The 16984-nt window shown below is 51.5% G+C and overlaps 1 protein-coding gene across 2 annotated transcripts; it reads right to left on the minus strand.

Moving 5' to 3' along the window:
* Positions 1-8006: 8006 nt before the first annotated feature.
* Psmg1 (proteasome assembly chaperone 1) lies at positions 8007-16832 on the minus strand. Of its 2 annotated transcripts, XM_013146105.3 has the most exons (8): positions 16622-16828; positions 16296-16399; positions 15444-15550; positions 14494-14645; positions 13822-13884; positions 10397-10595; positions 9187-9323; positions 8007-8222 (listed from the first exon to the last, which is right to left on the minus strand). In XM_013146105.3, the coding sequence occupies exons 1-8, from the start codon at positions 16718-16720 to the stop codon at positions 8148-8150; spliced, it is 936 nt and encodes a 311-aa protein (XP_013001559.2). In that variant the 5' UTR covers positions 16721-16828; the 3' UTR covers positions 8007-8147. The 2 variants fall into 2 exon arrangements, with proteins under 2 accessions (XP_013001559.2, XP_003464020.1); XM_003463972.5 differs by lacking the exon at positions 16296-16399 and having other exon boundaries at positions 16622-16832.
* Between the last annotated feature and the right edge of the window lie 152 nt (positions 16833-16984).

Raw genomic sequence — 16984 nt, forward strand, 5'->3', positions numbered from 1 at the left:
AGATGCGGCGTGGACTGCGCCATCTGCAGGCGAGCAAGGGAGCTACCACGTACCGCACAGGCCGAGGACGCCTTCCACAGTTTAAAGTCGTTCCTGGTCATCCGCGCTCCCCTCCAGCCGAGGTCTTGGTTAACACTCCTTTTAACTCACCGGTTATGTGATTATCTTTAATTCGGGGTTGGTGACCGAGAGGCCGATGTCGCTGGGATGACTCGTCCCGAGGTCCACTGTCCTCCCGGTCGCCGTGGAAATCGCTGCTCCCGACGGCTCTGCCCACGCGAGGCACGCGCCCCACGCTGCGGAGGCCGCGCTGGGCGCCGTGAAATCCTGTTTCCGTTTTCGCCGAAGGCTTCCTGGACCGTGGCTCAGCTTGCTGCCTGCTTCCCTCTGGTTAACCCAGGTCGCTCAGAGCGGTCTGTCTACCCTCTACCCGGCTCTCAGGCACCCCCGCTGTCCTGCTTTCAACGACTGGAGTGCAGTCCTGTGGTCCTTGGCAAAGAAACCAAACCTGGGCAAAACACCTGGGCAGAAGCCACTCTGAGGAGTCCGTAAACTCCCATGGCTGGTTCCGCTGTGGTCCAGGGAACCCGTAGAAGAGACACTCGTCAAGAGGGCACTTAACATTTAAAACTAACCCTGGCCCACAAGACTAGTGTATGCTGGCAATTCCAGCCCTCTGGGAAGCTGGGGCAGGGTGTTCTCAAGCTGAAGTCAATTCTGGGCAGGTTGGCAACTTAGCAAGAACGTGTCTCAAAACAACAACAAAACTAAGACCTGCACACCACCAATTAAAATCCCATCAGAAGGCACTCAGTGAAAAAGCAGTATTTTTGATTTTTCCAGGATTCTCCACAGCCAGCTGGGTTTTGTCTGGTCTGTTCTCAGGACGACTTCAGGCACACCGTGGGCATCATTTTTACAAACTGCAGTTGTGCTAGACATACATTGTCCTTGTAAGTTGAGATTTATAGGTTTTTTAAAGCTTTTTATTGTGGTAAAATACACCTAGCCTGACGCTGACCACCCTTACGTTCTCAGGGACAGAGTTCAGTGGTCTTCAGCTCCCTCGGAGTAGCCAGAATCATGGCCATCCGGCTCCAGGCCCTTCCCTTCCCTTCATGCTGGGCTGCAATTCTGTCCCCTCCGCGCCCTTGTAGCAGTCCCCATCACCACCATTCTGCTTGTAGTCTCCACAGACGCCAGCACTCCAGCAGCCTCATACACCAGCAGTGTCGCCCGGTGCTCGGTTTCTCTCCCTCAGCGCAGCACCCTCCTGTCTGTCTGGTGGAGGCCCCTGTGCCAGTCCAGTCCAGGGGGCTGGGGGGGGGGGGTGGCGAGTCCTTCCTCTGTCCCGGAGCCTCTAGGGCCCCACCAGCACTGCCCCCATTGAAGGTTTTGGTGCTCGGCTTTCTGAAGACTATAGGAATATTACGATGCTATCACAGGTGTAGAGCTAAAACAGAGGCGACTTTACTGTACTTGCTGCAATTTCCAAACTTCGTTTGCTTCCTGTTTTGAAACATTGAACTCATTACATAGCCCAGGTTGACCCTGAACTCTCAGCAATCCTCCTGCCTCAGCCTCCTGACTGCTGGGATCACAGGCGTGCACCACCACGCCCAACTAATTCCGAGACTACTTTTACCAGCAGCTACCTATATGTCAGTATAGAAAGCCCAGAATAGGGGTTCTCAGAACCCTTGCTGAAAGAATGGAAAGACACTGGGTGTTTCCGGTACTTCCTGGAGACTGAGTCTCCATTTGTGAGGAAGTGACCAGGAGTGCAGGGGTCCCAAGGCCATGGTCAGTTTCCTATCAGGAAGTAAACCAACAGGGAGCCGACAGAGAGCCCAGAGGCCACGAAAAGCTGTTCCCGTGTAAGCAAAGGTGCTATGAGCTGGAGGGCGGCGTGCCACTGACCCTGCTGCACCCAGAAACAGCTTTCTGTGAAACTGTTACCCTAGAGCCTTGCTAACAACTGCAGATTACAGGGTGCAAATAATTTGCTGAAATCTCAGGTCTCCTTAAAAAGTCACTGATTAGCAAAATTGGGAACAAATAGCTTTCACTTCAGCTAGCCGCCAGAGTTTATCTAAACAAATTACCCGTCCCAAAGAATAGGTTCTAAAAACTGGAAGCTCGGCCACAGTAAGCTGAGTTATCTCGGGAGAGGACTCAGACAGAGCTTCGTATAATCTTAGCAGGGAGAGGTCTTCGTGCAGGGCCATGAATCACAGCACAGTTCAGAGGCTGTAAAGGGAAATATTGGGAAATTTGACTTCGCACACGGTGGAAAGCTTCTGTGTGTTGAGAATACCCTAAACACACTTAAAATGTCAACCACAAAATAACCACCAAATTAGGGTATGAAGCCACTCTTCAGCTGCTGAGAAAAATATTTGCAGTGTGAGTCGAACAAGGCTGATAGCTCTCTGTGCTCTGAAATCAACTTTCTCTGTAACGAACTCCTGGGGTGGCCAAGGGAAACTTGGGGGGCAAGGGCCATACCCCAGCCCCAGGGCCCTCCCAGCACAGCCCTTGTGAGGGTGGGAACTGGCCCTCCCCTCCCACCCTGGGGACCCTGCCTCAGTGGACCTTGAGGGGTCTGCATTTTTGCAAAGAGCAGGCTTTGAAAACTCTTCTTGGGGGGATTTATTGGCATTGTTCCCCCAATAGCTTGGGCCCCGGGCTTCTGTGTCTCTGTGTCGTCTCTAGGTAATTTTTCCAAAACTGTTAACTGTCCTATTATTGTTGTATCTGACAGTATGACCTGTGATTTGTGTGTATGGATGTGTGCTCATGTGTGCATGTATGAGAGCACGCCTGCTCATGTGTTACTGGGAGCCCACGGCCTTGGCACTGAGCCACATCCCCGGCCATCTTCATTCCTTTATCTTGTGCAAACCCACAGAGCACACAGTGCTGAAGGTGAGCCTGAGGTCGCCGGGTGCAGCCTGCTGGGCTTGTGCCTCATCACAAATGTACCTCGGAAGAGGCACCACCAGGGCAGCTGAGTCTCTGTCTTCCATTTGGTCTTGCTGTGCAAAGCAAACTGCAAGGATCCCCAAGCACGCTGCCCCGGTGGCCCTCGATGCCTGGTGGCTCGGACAGCTGTGTCCAGTGAGTCTGAGACCCCCCAGACCTGGGCTGTCCACCAGGTGGATGGAGGTTTCACGTCACTTTGAGGGTTACACTGATGTTTTAGTTGGTAAAGCAGCCACTAAAAGAATTAAAACTGATGGTGACTGGGAGGAGACCACTCACCGAGAGGACAAAGTAGCCCCACCGTGAACCAGCCAGTGGGAAGCAGAAGGGTACCCTCACCCCACCCATAAGCACCTGGCTGAGTCAGAGGGCAGGGCAGGCTGACAGCAACTGAGGGGAAGGACGAGCTGACCCCTAAGTTGTCTGACCAACTCTGCAGGCCTCGGTATCTCCCTGGAGGACAGCAATGTGCCCTGTGTCAGCTGTGGGCGATTCCCTCTGCCTTGTTTTGAAACGCAATGTTTTAGGCCGGGGATTTAGCTCAGGGGCATAAGCACCTGCCTGGCCAGTGTGAGGTGGTGAGTTGAATCCCCGGTACCAAAAAAGAAAAAAGCAATGTTTTGTTCCATTTTACTGTTTTGTTTTATTCCTGTCTCTGGTAACGTGAACAACTATTTTGAAGATACCAATATGCAATGTAACAACCACTGTTAAATTCCTATCATCTTGTTTTGAAAACTTGCATAACTGTTGTTGTTGCTGACATTTTGCTTTTGTCATTGCTTTAGAGTGTTTTAGAGTCAACGGTGTCCTTTGCATCTTGATTTTTTATTTCTTCTCTTTTAAAAAAAAAAAAAATGTGCAACCTGGAAGAAACTGTTCAAGGACAGGGCAAACTGTGAGGGGGGAAGGAACAAGCACACATGCACAGGACAGGTAAGGCGGCTACACTGCCAGCCTGTGTTGCATCAGGCCACAGCGATGTAAGCGCACCCAGGTTCACAGCAGGCCAATCTGCAATAGCTAAGCCAGGAAACAACCCAAACGCCCATCAACCGTGGAGTGAATAAAAAAGACGCAGCGTTTTTATAAAATGGGATATTACTCAGCTATAAAGAAGGATAATCTTGAGGCTTTATAGGTAAGTGGAGACCATACTCATAAGTGAAATAAATCAGGCTCACATTTGTAAATGTCGTATTGTCTCCCTACTGTAAAAAAAAAGCCAAACAGTAATGGGATCCAAAATGTACAGTAGATATTGTGATAATAAGAGGGAAAGTGCTGAAAAGGACAGAACAATTGGGATAGAGGAAAGGACACAAGGAAGAAGGGTGTGTGTGTATGTATATGGATGTATGCATACATATACAAGAGATCACTACACTACTAATCTCCGTTAGTTCATCCTAAAGAAGTTTCTGCTTTCACTGTTTGATTTTTGTGCCTAAATCTTGAAACCTGACTAAGATAACAATGTGCAATATGCTAATTAGTGTTGATTCCTACTATTTTTTTGAAATTCTGTATCGTTTCTATCCTTGTTTTGCTTTTTAAAATTAAAAAAGAATAAAAACTGATGGTGTCACTTACAAATCAGTGAATGAGGTAGGGAAACTTGAAGCAGCATAAAGAAAACTCAGCACATTCCCCAAAGAGACCAAAAACCAGAACACTGACAGCACAAAACAAGGTGGTGTCATTCAACCCAATATGACACACGTACCAGGGACGAGGGACTGCCTCAGTTAAAAGGTAGAGGTTTTCCTCTTCCAAAACCCCATGACAGGGACTTACCCCCGCATACCCATGAGCTTACCACCCAGACCCGGCAAAGCCAGGCCCCAGGAACTTTCTAGGGGGTCCCAGAGGCACCACCAGTTACTCACTCAGTCTCATCTCTCTTGGCTGCCCCAGGACCCGGGAGGGGGGAAGAGCCAAACACTGACCCCTTGGCCTTTCCAGGACCAGCCCACCCCAAGCTCCCCAGAAGCAGCCTCTCAGCAGGCAGGCTGCCTACATTACCCAGGAGACTGTGGGAAAGCTAGGAGCCCTGCGTCTCGGACCAGCATGAAGACCACGTACGTATTTCTTATGACTCCAGGATCTCCTAAAGCCTCCAAGCACCCAACCACAAAACGACCATTTTTACACGGTGGTAGCAGCTTCCAACAGCTGTGAATGGCTGCACACCCCTGTGACCTGACACCCAGGAAGCTGAGGAAAGAGGACTGCTCAAAGTTCCAGGCCAAGGTACGTTACACAGTGAGTTCATGGTCAGACTGGTCTGGGCAGCGAGACCCTGTCCCAAAACACAAGAGGGAAGGGGGCAGAGGAGAAAATAAACTGTATTAATCTTCGCAAGATTTTTCTCACTTGTTGCCTTATTTCTGGTTAATTTTTCCAATGGCTCAAGACAAGCATCTTTAAGAACTTTGTCATTTTAATCGTGTTTCCTGCAGAGCAAACTCTGGCGCCCTCCTGCCCCCACAGAAAACAGTGGGGTTCTCAGGTCTTGCATTGGGTGGATCAGGCAGTCTCTAGGGACACAGGAGCAATGGGAATGAGTCACTTTCACCTCCAATGGCTCAACGTGGCAGCTGCATGGGCAGCAGATGGCAGAGAGAGCACCCCTCAGGATGCCTGCAGGGCAGCTGGCAGAGGTCTCAGATACTTGCCTACTAGCTGGACAAACACCAGACACCCACATGAGAAGGACGAGTTTATTTTGGTTCACATTTTCAGTCTGTGGTCTGCTGTGTTCGGGACAGGGCAGCCTGGGTGGAGAGGTCTCTAGGGAAGTTGCTCACAGCATGGGGCCCAGGAAGCAGGGGGGGTGGGGGAGATAAAGCCCTCCAGGCCATGCCCACAGAGCCACTCCCTCCAACAGGCCCCACCTCCTAAGAGCAAATCAGCATGGAGCCCCATGTCCAGCTTCCTTCTACAAGTGCTGACCACCAGCACTGGGGGTTCCTGGGGGACCTCTGGGTAGAAGCCCTGACAGACCAAGAGGATCTGCTCTCAGATAACGAGACAGCCCTCCTGGTGTCTTCATGACTGCAGCTGCAAAGTGTCATGGGTCTGTCCCCATGCCTGTCTCTGTCTCTTGGCCAGCACGGGACAAGACGCCCGGCATGAGCTCCAGGAACCAAGGAGCAGGATTCACATCCACGAAGAAGAGTCTTCTGTTTCCTGGATCACTTAGCAGACTGGACAGTGAGCTCAGCCTGGAACCAGGCGCAAGACTCAGGAGCTGCACGGGCACCTTTGGGTCCCATGGAAAGGCAAGGACTGGGCGGCAGCTGAGGGGCAGCCTGCGAGGCCAGCTCACCGCCAGGATTTAGTTGCTGACCCCTCCCTGCAGCACAGTACTTGCCCCTTTCCAGATGGATGCGGGCAAAACACACCCAGGTGTGAAGATGTAGGAGGGGAGGGAGAGTATGCTTATAGTTTTTGTCCCTTTTCCAAATTAGCAAAAGTGACATTCTGGGCTTTTAAAGTTACTGCTTCCTGGCAGGGCACAGTGGAACACACCTGTAATCCCAGCACTAGGGAGGCAGAGGCAGGAGGATCCCTGCAAGTTTGAGGCCAGATGAGCTACATTGTGAGTCAAGGCCAGCCTGGGCTACATGGTAAGACCCTGTCTCAAAAACCAAAGCAATAAAAAAAAAAAAAAAAAAATCAAAATGATTCAGCGGTGCTGGTGTTTCGGACAATTGTAAGTGGATGTCCTGTGCTCTGGGTCAGTGATTTGGGGATGACAATGTGCAACCCACGTCCCATTGTTGCCCCTGACTGATATGTTTTAAAATTTTGTTTTAGTTTTCTTACTCCTCATCCTCATCCTCCTCTTTTACTTCTTTGAAATAAAACAGATTTAAAAAAAAAAAAAAGATTCAACTCACATCTGCCCTTTTTCCCTTCCCTTGGGGCCTGTGAGGACTGGCCCTGCCCCAGAGTTCACCAAAACTAAAACCCAGTTTGCAGAGAACGCTGAGCAGAGGCTTCTGTCTGTGGTCTTAAAGGAGTTTCTTTAAGTGATGCCAGAGAGTCCTTGAGTTAAACGGGTCACAGAGAGCAGTGGCAACACTTCATACACCGCATACTGCAAACACAGGTTGGAGAAGGAGCCCAGAGCCTCTGAAGCCCATCACTAAATCCAGGGGTTGCTCCCTAGCGCGTCCTACCCTGCCGGTGGCTTCCAACACTGGGCTATGTAAGAAACCAAGTTCATTCAACCCCTGCCAACTGCCACCAAGGAGAAGGAGGGAAACGGGCGAGTTGTGAAATACATGTAATTACTCAGCAACGAAAGCGGGAGAGCAGAGAGACATTTCTCAGCCCCACAGAATTCTGCTTCACCCCTGCAGGTCCAGGTAGTGTGGAGGCGGGGTGGGTACTGCAGGTCCCACCTCAAGTCACACTCCTAATGCCAACACTGAAGGGACAGAGCTGGTGATAGGCCATGGCCAAGCTTTCGAGGAGGCAACCTGTTAGTACTAGACACAGGTCACACAAACGTCTTCCTTTTCAACGGGCCTGGTTCCGCAGCCCAGTGGCTTTGAACCGTCTACACAGACCCATGATGGTGAACCTTTCAGCAACTTCAATGACACAAACAGTCCAGCCTGGCACACGTGCCACAGGTCCGCCACCACCGATGCAGACCGTCAGTCTCAGAGCCACAGCGATCCCCGCCTCAACCTCACAAGGCTGGGACTACAGGTGCACACCACCACGCGCAGCTACGCAAGGGGCTTGCTTCATTTTGGGCTTACGGTACCTTCTGTTACCCTGTCATTAAACTTTATTCACAGAAGACTATATAGGTTTTGTAAAATACCAGAAACCTCACCTATTTGGAAGCTTCCAGAGATCGAATGCCACTTTGGCATCAAACTGACTACTCCACTGTGGACATCCTGGTGATGTCCGCAGCTTTCCATAAATTTAACTATGTTAACTGAAAAGTTCCAAATAAAGCAACACTCCCACCTAGTGGATAAAAGACAAACGTCCAGTTCGTTTTAGCTGTAAGCAGTCTCGGCCACAAGGGCATGGACACCACTTTTCAGTTTATTGTTTCACTGCCCTCCACACGGCCCCCCAGAGCCACCTGCAGAGCGGGGCGATGCGGCCAACATGGAGGACGGCCCTGCAGCTCACGTGTAAATGTTACTCTGCACCTCGTTCAACGTCATCAGCCTCTTCAGAATCTCTGTGCTCTGGGGAATGTTCTGGAAGGAGAGGAAAGGCTGTCAGGACATCAGTCAGAGGCAGTGCACGTGCTCAGCCCAGGTGACAGTGGCACCGAGCAGCCACAGCTATCACTCACACATCTCCCTCCGGTTTGTCACCCCGAGGAACTGGCTGCAGGGCCACACTGCCAGGCGTCTCTCAGTGGGGACCTCTTGCCCAGCCACCGGCCCACAGCGGCCCACATGGATCACGGACACTCACACAGCAAGGGCTCAGGACAGCTAACACCTGTCCCGCGTGTGACAAGGACAGGAGCAAACACCAACTCTGGCTGGGTCTGGACTGGAAATGCAGTGCTCGCCAGGGGATCCCGCTGTGTCCCCACAGCGCTGTCTCCCAGCAGGAGGGGGAGGGCAGGTGACTTGCAGAGCTGCCCACATCAGGTGCCGAGGGCAGATGGCACTCAGACACCAACGAGCTCACTCTGCTGCCTGCCAGGTGAACAGGGGTGAACAGGATGGTGACGCTCAATGCACAGGGCCACAGCCTGAGTGAGCAGAATGGCAGACACCAGGATGCCATGCCTGGTGTGTGTGTCTGTGTGTGTGTGTGTGTATGTGTGTGTGTGTGCGCGTGCACGCGCTCACTCTACCACTAAACCACATCCCTGTCCCCACAGACTCTGGAGAAAGCAGGGAGCCCCTAACCCCTGAAAGCGCAGGCAAACATGCACATGTTCTGATGAAAGTGCCTTTGCAGCAGAGCCCACGGATCAGGGCAGGGCCGTGGGCCGCCTCAAAGCACTCAGCTCTGCACCCTGGGTCTCCTCCAGACCAGGCAAGTACTCGGGCACCCAGCACAGCCACACCCAGGACACCCTCTCCAATGTCATCACCATCTCCGACTGAATGTGCTCCAGAAGCTCCGTGAGCAGCGAACTACCTGTCCACAGGGGGTGGGATGGGGCTGAGAGGGGCGGCGCGTCCAGTGGCCCGAGCTCACCTTGGCCAGTCCCTTCAGGCTCCTGGAGGCAAGCACAGGCTGGAAGGCCGCGGCCGTCAGGAGGTCCAGCTTCATCACGTCAGTGTAGCACAGGTACAGGACCGCAGGCAGCCGCCACACCTGGCAGTGGCTCAGCACTAGGAAGATACCAGTGACACCACCGTTCAGTCCCACGGCACTACAAGGGGAGTGGTTGCTCTGGACAATCAGCTCGGGGGCCTCTGAGCGGCACCTGAACCAATTCTTCAAAATTAACTTGTCTTCCTGATAACCTTTACTTCTGCAAATGTCTCTGTTCCTGAGCCTACACCTGAGACAATCAGACATAGCTGCAAGGTAACTGTCACTGACTATAATAAACAATTACATGGCTCAGGGTGCTGTGTGTCACTGCTCGGTCGGTCCACCAAGGGAACAGGAGCAGTCAAGACTCTCCACTTTACCACCACCTGTCGGCACACCACCGGTGATCCGGGACGCTGTGTCTAGGCGTCCCCCTGCCCGACGTGGGCCCTGGGTGGGGCATCCCCAGAGGCAGTGGACCAAGAGTGTGTGGGCCACCAGGATGAAGGGTGCGAGTGCCACCTACCCTAGGGGTAAACAGGCAGTGTCAGGGCCCCTCGCTGGCTTGTTACCTACCTCCCACAACCCACAGGCCACTCTGTTCTTCGACACCTGCCTGCCACCTCCCTGGCCTTGGAGCCCTATGCCTATGGGCATAGTAAGCCCTATGCCTTATAACAGTGGGCTCCTTCTTTCCTCCTTCGACTCTGGGTGCCAGGTGTTTTGTTTCGGCAATGAGAAAAGAAACTACGACAGAATTACATAGTTGTTCTACATAACCTGTCATGAAATACACTCCACTGAAGAGCAAACACCATCTGTTTCTGACCTAGAGCAGGACATAATCCGTGATGGTAAAGAATACATTACAGCAACCAACACAGAAGCACTGGGAGGCTCCACCTGCGGGCTTCCCAAGTGAGAGGGAAGCCGCTCCAGCAGCTCCTCACCACGCCAGCCAGGTGCCAGCCCTGCTCCGCGAGGGCGGCAATCCTGCCTCCATGACATCTAAGAACGAGGACCAGAGTGCGGCACTGGGCCCGCGGCTCGGAGGCCATCAGTGACCTGTGCCGTAGCCATCCCTGACAGACCACCAGGCGGGGTCTCCGTGATGACCCTGAGCACCACACACCCCCACCTTGCCCACCTGCCGCGGGAAGGTCATGTACAATATTTGGCTGTTCCAGCAGGGAGCAGCACACAGGGTCTCTGAAGTTCTGTGTTTTCAGGGCTTTCAGGAAAGGAGAAGGCAGGCTGCCAGTAGACTCGGAGGTTTTATAGTCGGTGACATGTCGGCACGTGAGAACAGTCACCTGCATGTTCTTCCTTGGACAGGAGCCGAAAACCTAACACAAAATTAATCTCGAATCAAATAAACAAACAAACAAACAAAAACAAAAAGCATTAAAAAACAAAAACAAAACCCAGTGTAATCCCAGCATGCATAAGGCTGAGGCAGGAAGGTCTCAAATCTCAAGTGCTAGGTCAGCCTGAGCTCCATACCCAGTATGACGCTATCCTGGGCTACGTAGTGAGGCTGTGTCTTCAAAAAAGGGCAGTACCCCCAAGTGCAGCAGAGGCCATCATGCATCGGCCTGACGAGGGGCCACCACCCACAGGTCACCAGTCACAAGTATCCAAGGTTCACTCCCTCATCCATCCCCAGGACAGTGCAAGACTCCGGACGAACGCACTGGGAGCTCCACTGTGGGCAGGCTTCCTCGGCTCAGCCCTCAGGCTCCTCACCCACAATCTGACTGCCCCCCAAGGCTCCCTCTGCCTCTTAATAAAATCTCGGTAATTTAAACAAAGAAGACAGTTATTTTCTTTTTAAAGAAAAAGAGCTTAGGTTCCTGCAATTGTCCTAAAATATTTTATGAAGATGGTTACTTTCAATAATAAGAGTTCAAGATTTTATAGTAAGTGCCATAAATGATCTTCTGACTTAACTTCTCTAGGTCACAGCTTTGTAAACAGAGAAAAGACAACACTAGCCAAGTCTGCTCCTGTGTACAGCCCATTTAAGAGAGACAGTATTATTCGCAGGCTAATTTACCATCCTCCCTAGAATAATACAGTACTCGAGAACTGTCAGGCTCTGGGTAACTGTCAGGATTATCTAGATCACAGGACCAAAAGCGGGACCCTAACACATCCCTAGGGGGAAAATACTGATTAAAATACATGGCGCTAAAAATGCAAACTTTTGTATTTTTTCCAATCTAAAATGTGTTGACTTGTTCCACAACACAGAAATAAAAGTACTGACATCCACCTGCCAGAGTTTTTTTTTGGTCTTTTTCCTTTTTATCGGTACCAGGGAGCGAACTCACGACTGCACACTTGCAAGGCAGGCACTTATGCCGCTGAGCTCCCCAGCTCCCCACCTACAAGATTTAAAAATAGAAACTTAAATAGCAGTTTCTTACCCTTGTCAGATCTGACCATCTCTCTCGGGAAACACATACACATCCACTGAGGGTTCACAGGGAACGAAGAGGGTTCACAGATCCATTTAAACAACTTTCCACTTAATAAAATGCAAGCACTACCTTTTAGTAAATATTTCAGTGTGCTGACTGGCTTAAAATAGGTATTATGCCAAATGTCTTGCTTCCAATCCATCCAGCTCTCACGTCTACGCCAACAGACTCCAGAGATTTAAACCGAGCAAAGACCAGGCAGGCCTCCAGCGCCCACGTCACCTAGACACGGGGGCTCACAGAAATGATCAAGGGCGAGGAGAGGCTCCACCAAACAGAGGCATGATTCTGTGTCCCTTACAAATAGAAATCAGGGCTGGGATGTACCTCAGTGGTAGAGCACTCATCCAGCACGTCTGAGGTCTCAGGTTCAATTCCCAGCCTATAAAAATAAAAGCTTGGGAGAGACAGACACAAAGAGGGCAAATATGGGAGCGAACATTTCTAATCCAAAGAGCCGAACTTCGCAGTGTTCCAAAAAGGGCAATTTTCATGCACCGACATAACACAAGTGGTGAATTTCACACCATGGACCTCAGTTCATGCACGAAATCAGCACATGTTTTACCTGTAACCTTGAAACTGAGTACATGAGGTGTATGTAACCACAGCACTCTGGATGTGGCCCTGGAGCTCACCCCGAAGCATCATTACTTAGGTGCAAACCAAGCTCAACTCTCAAACCCTTCTGGTCCCAACACCACAGCCAAAATCCCAGTGTTTCTCTCCTACTCCCCCGAGTCCAACCCTCCACTCCCAAGTGTTTTGCTGGGCACACGCTATGGGTCCCGCCTGCCCACCGAAGAACTAGCTGACATAAGAGGAACAGAAGCCACAGCCTGAGGCCAGGAGAATGGAGGCCGGGGCTCAGGTGCTGCTCTGCGTGCCAGCCTCTCCTTGGTCATCACTGCTAGTTTTCACCCTGGGCTGCGACACTGATTCTTTACATGACTTTGCTTTTCTTTCAACAAGGTGAAAGGAAAGAATCTTTGTCTTATTTTTTTAATGTTTGGAGGGGTTTTTTTGACAGGCTCTTGGCCTCAAACTTGCAGCTAGCCTCCTGCTTCAGCCTCCTGAACGCAAGGATCACAGGCATAAGCACCTCATCTGGCTTTATTTTTTATTTCTAGGACTACAACTCTTAGCACAACATAGACTGCATCTGTTAGGTAGGCCACGTTAAATGAATGAATGATTTTCTTTCCTGTACTCTATACCAACTACAGTATTTTAAAGAACACTTCAAACTCTTTTACTGCTTATTTTTATTAGGACACATTATGCAGAATATTGAGTCTGTGACATTTGCAGTCATATATCCAACTTTGATTACATTCTCATTCCACCCAAGCCCTCTGTCTAATGAATGGTCTCCCTTCTACGTCCATACAGTTCTCCCCCGCACCTGAGTCCATGCAGGATACTAAACATGTGCCACCTGCTTTTTTGTTTTTGCCTTTTTGAGATGAGGTCTCATTATGCAGTTCAGGCTGGCCTTGAGCTCACTTTGTAGCCCAGGCTGGTCTCAAACTCGCAATGATCCTCTTGCCTCATCCTCCCAAATGCTGGATTACAGGTTGACATGTGACACTTGTAAGTCTGGCACATTCTGCTTCACATTCTGACCTCCACTTGGGTCCATTTTCCTGCAAATGACAGGACTTCACCCTCCTTTCTGGCGCGTGGACATACTTCGGTCACTAGTGGCACCTGGCCAACCCTACAGTGTGGCATCTACACAGGCCACAATTAACGGGGCAGAGGCCAGGCATCACCACCCCACCAGGGACACGTGCAGTGCCACAGCTGAACACACAGGCGTCGCGCTCAGTTCTGAGGAAACACCCGCCCGTGTCCACAGTGGCCGGACTGCCCTAATTCCTCCCCCGGGCTGTGGACAAGGTCTTTCCTGCTCCTGCACCCTCACCAGCATTTCCTGCTTTGTGCTTTTGCTTTTTGTACTCTTGGTGACAGCTGCTCTGCCCTCAGTGCAGTCTCATTACCCCCAATATCCATCCGCACGGGGCTAAGTGAGAGACACGCAGCCCTCTGAACCCCGCAACTGCTGCCCCTGCCCAGCCTCCCTTACCTTGTCCAGCCATTGATACTGCTGGTCCTCGGCGACATAGCAACTGCACTGACAGAGGATGACCTGCAAACGCAAGGTTCAAGACTTTGGCCAAGTCAAATTTTATACACTGTCAAGCTGCTACTGCCTCGACCTTGTGACCCCTAAGCTACCCTGCTGGGGGCAGGGGGTACGGTGACACAGTGGTCAGAGCTCACACCACCTTCCAAACCCTCTTTTCAGCCTGGCGACAGCAGTAGAAGATGAAGCCATTCAATAGGCAGCCTTAGGGTCACCAGAGATGAACCCTGGGAGGGGACAGTGGGACCCTGGCCCCTAATCTCTCAATTCCTGGCCAAGTGGCACATGGCTCTGCTACGCCCTTTGCTAGCCCCACACCCTACAGCAGTCTCCCCATTAGGGACCTCAAAACCATGAGCCAAGGTGAGCCCTGTTTCTCTGTAAGTGGGCTGCTTCGCGTGCTTGTTACAGAGGTCAGCACAAACACTAATACTTCCCTGACTCCACTGTCACCATCTGCTTGTGAATTTCCCAATTAACCCATTTAGAACAGATGCTGAGAAAGCACCTGAGACCCAGTGCCTGAGAGCTGGGGCTATACCACCAGCAAACAGGCTACCAATGCCACCGTGTGGTGACCAGCCTCGAGGCAGACGGATCAGGTCGACATACCGAAGGGGTGGATTTGAGATGGTAAAACACACAGTGAGCCTCCGAGGGGGACATGTGCAGAGTGTCTGTGGTTCTGCACCACTCATTCCAGAGTTTAGCACAACCGACTTCCTCCCAGACTCCTGAGTTCATAACAAAGGCTGACAAAAATGCTGCAGAAAAAAGTAATTCGTGGAACTTAGTGCTTGGGTTGGCAAATTATATATTCTGTTCAATAAAAGGTAAGCTCGGGGCTGGGGAATAGCTCAGCAGCGTAAGTGCCTGCCTGGCATGTGCAAGGTCCTGAGTTTGGTTCCTGATACCAAAAAAAAAAAAAAAAAAGTAAGCTCAAGTCAGCCAGGAATTTCCGGGCTGAACCAGCCATTCAAGACCACCAAAGGCCGCCGCTCTGCAGGAAAGGTAAGGAGGCCTGTGGGCAGGCATCAGTATTCTCTCACAGCCTAACAGCATGCTTCCAAAAAGGCCCGGAAGACTTTACAAGACTGAGGCAACAGCTAATTCCACAGGTTTCCTAAGTTCTGCAGGGACAACAGTATCTTACAAGCAGGGTTCCCAAAGCTCTCCTGGACAAAATTATAAAGCAAGTGGACCCCACTCTAGCGAAGCCCTATACTGTCTACCAAATGAACTAACAGACAATGAACTGAAGTGCTCAAAAATATCAGTGATTATTTACAGAATTCTCATTACGCTCTTCTTAAAGGGACCTGTCATTCAGACCCAGATAATTGAACATACTAGCAACAGTACCTTGAGCAGCAAGTTCCTGAGGCCAAGAATAGTTCTTCTAAAATCTTATTCCAGTTTAATAAAAAGCTGGTACACATGAACAGGCACTGTATTTACTCAGAAACAAGACAGTCCACCTGGACTTTCAGCAACATTTGAGATCTTACAAGACAAGAAGAAACCGGTAACTTCAATGTCTGACCCTCCACATTTTCACTTACCTACTGCATTATTTCCTACAGCAATTATAAACTGGGAGCAGGGATACTTTTCCAGCAGAGAAACTTCCAGAGTTGTTTTTGTCTGTCTTCGAAGAAGGCGCACCTCCCTAGCACAAGAAACAAGATGAACCTAAAACAACTGCACTACAATGAATACGTTTCTTAATTACAATCCTAAAGAAGATTCGAGTATTGACAATCAACAGATAAAACCACTACTGCATATAAACTGCGTGTTGAAAACACCACTTTCAAGTTTTCCTGCTCACAGAATATTGAATGAGAATCTGCCCGGGCCTCCAGCATGAAGGCGCAGGGAAACACAAGTGATAACTACTTGCTGTTAAACGACTCCAGGAGGCCAAACTCAAGCAAATGCAGATCCCCTGGGAGGAGGAAAGAAGGGGGAGCCCTGCGGTAATCCCAGCACCCTGGGAGGCTGAGGCGGAGGGCAGAGGTAAATTCTAGCCCAACCTGGTAACCTTGCAACTTAGGAGAAGCTGTCTCAAAAAAAAAAAAAAAAAAAAAAGTGCTTGCTAAGGGTGCAGGTCAGTGCAAAGGTGCTGGCTTTAACCCCTGTAACTAACTCACACAAAGGGAAGGGCTGAGAAATGCTATCCATGAAACAAGCCCCCAGTGTGCGAGGTATGGGCCTTGTTAGAACTCTGAGCTACACAAATCCCTGCGAAGTCTCACGTTTGAGAAAACTTGGTAACTGCGCCCACGGGACACGGATGTTACCGGGAAATCACCGCTAACGGCATAGGTAAGGAAATGCCCCTTTCCAGATGCATCCTGAGAAATGTCGAGGTGAACGGCAATGACAAGGAGAAAATCTCAGCCTGAACTCACAGGCCTGGGTGCAAGTGCGGGTCACGTCGCGGTCCTCCCGCTTTCACTTTCACATGACTGGAAACAAGGACCGAGTGGCCCCGCCCTCCGGCACACGCCGCTACCTGACGGACGGGATGGGGAAAAGCGTTTTTAAGGGGATCCACGGGTGCGAGACTGTGTCCGGAGACCACGGGGCAGACCCACCACGCACGCGGAGCAGGGCGTGGCTCTGCAGCTCCGGAGCACCGGGTGGGGAGGTCGCCGGCGGCCGGGAGCCAGAGGGCTTCGCTGAGCACGCGCGGCCCGCCCGCTTCGCGCCGCACCGCCCACCGCGCCTCGCTCACCTCTTCTGCGCCAGCTGCTGCCGCAACACACGATCCTCGGGCGTCTCTCGCCTCGCCTCCTCCTCTTCTTCCTCCTCGTCCTCGGCGCCCGTCCGGCATGGCGCTTTCACCACCTCTCCGAAGAACGTGGCGGCCATGACATCGGCGGGACCAGGGGGCCCAACCGCGGGCCAAGGGCTGGCGCGTGCACCGCTACGCACAGCCACGCCCCTCCCGTTCTCGCGCTGTCTCCGCACCACCCAGAGCCCCGCCCCCGGCCGTGGCCACGCCCCCGACCCCGGGCACCACCATTTCCTTTCCGCAGCCCAGATTCGCACAGGGAGACCGAGACATTGGAGGACGGCGGGCTAGAGAGGCAGGAAG

The sequence above is a fragment of the Cavia porcellus genome, unplaced genomic scaffold (assembly GCF_034190915.1).
Source record: "Cavia porcellus strain 051 isolate PalLab524CR breed Dunkin Hartley unplaced genomic scaffold, mCavPor4.1 scaffold_15, whole genome shotgun sequence".
Classification (NCBI taxonomy): domain Eukaryota; kingdom Metazoa; phylum Chordata; class Mammalia; order Rodentia; family Caviidae; genus Cavia; species Cavia porcellus.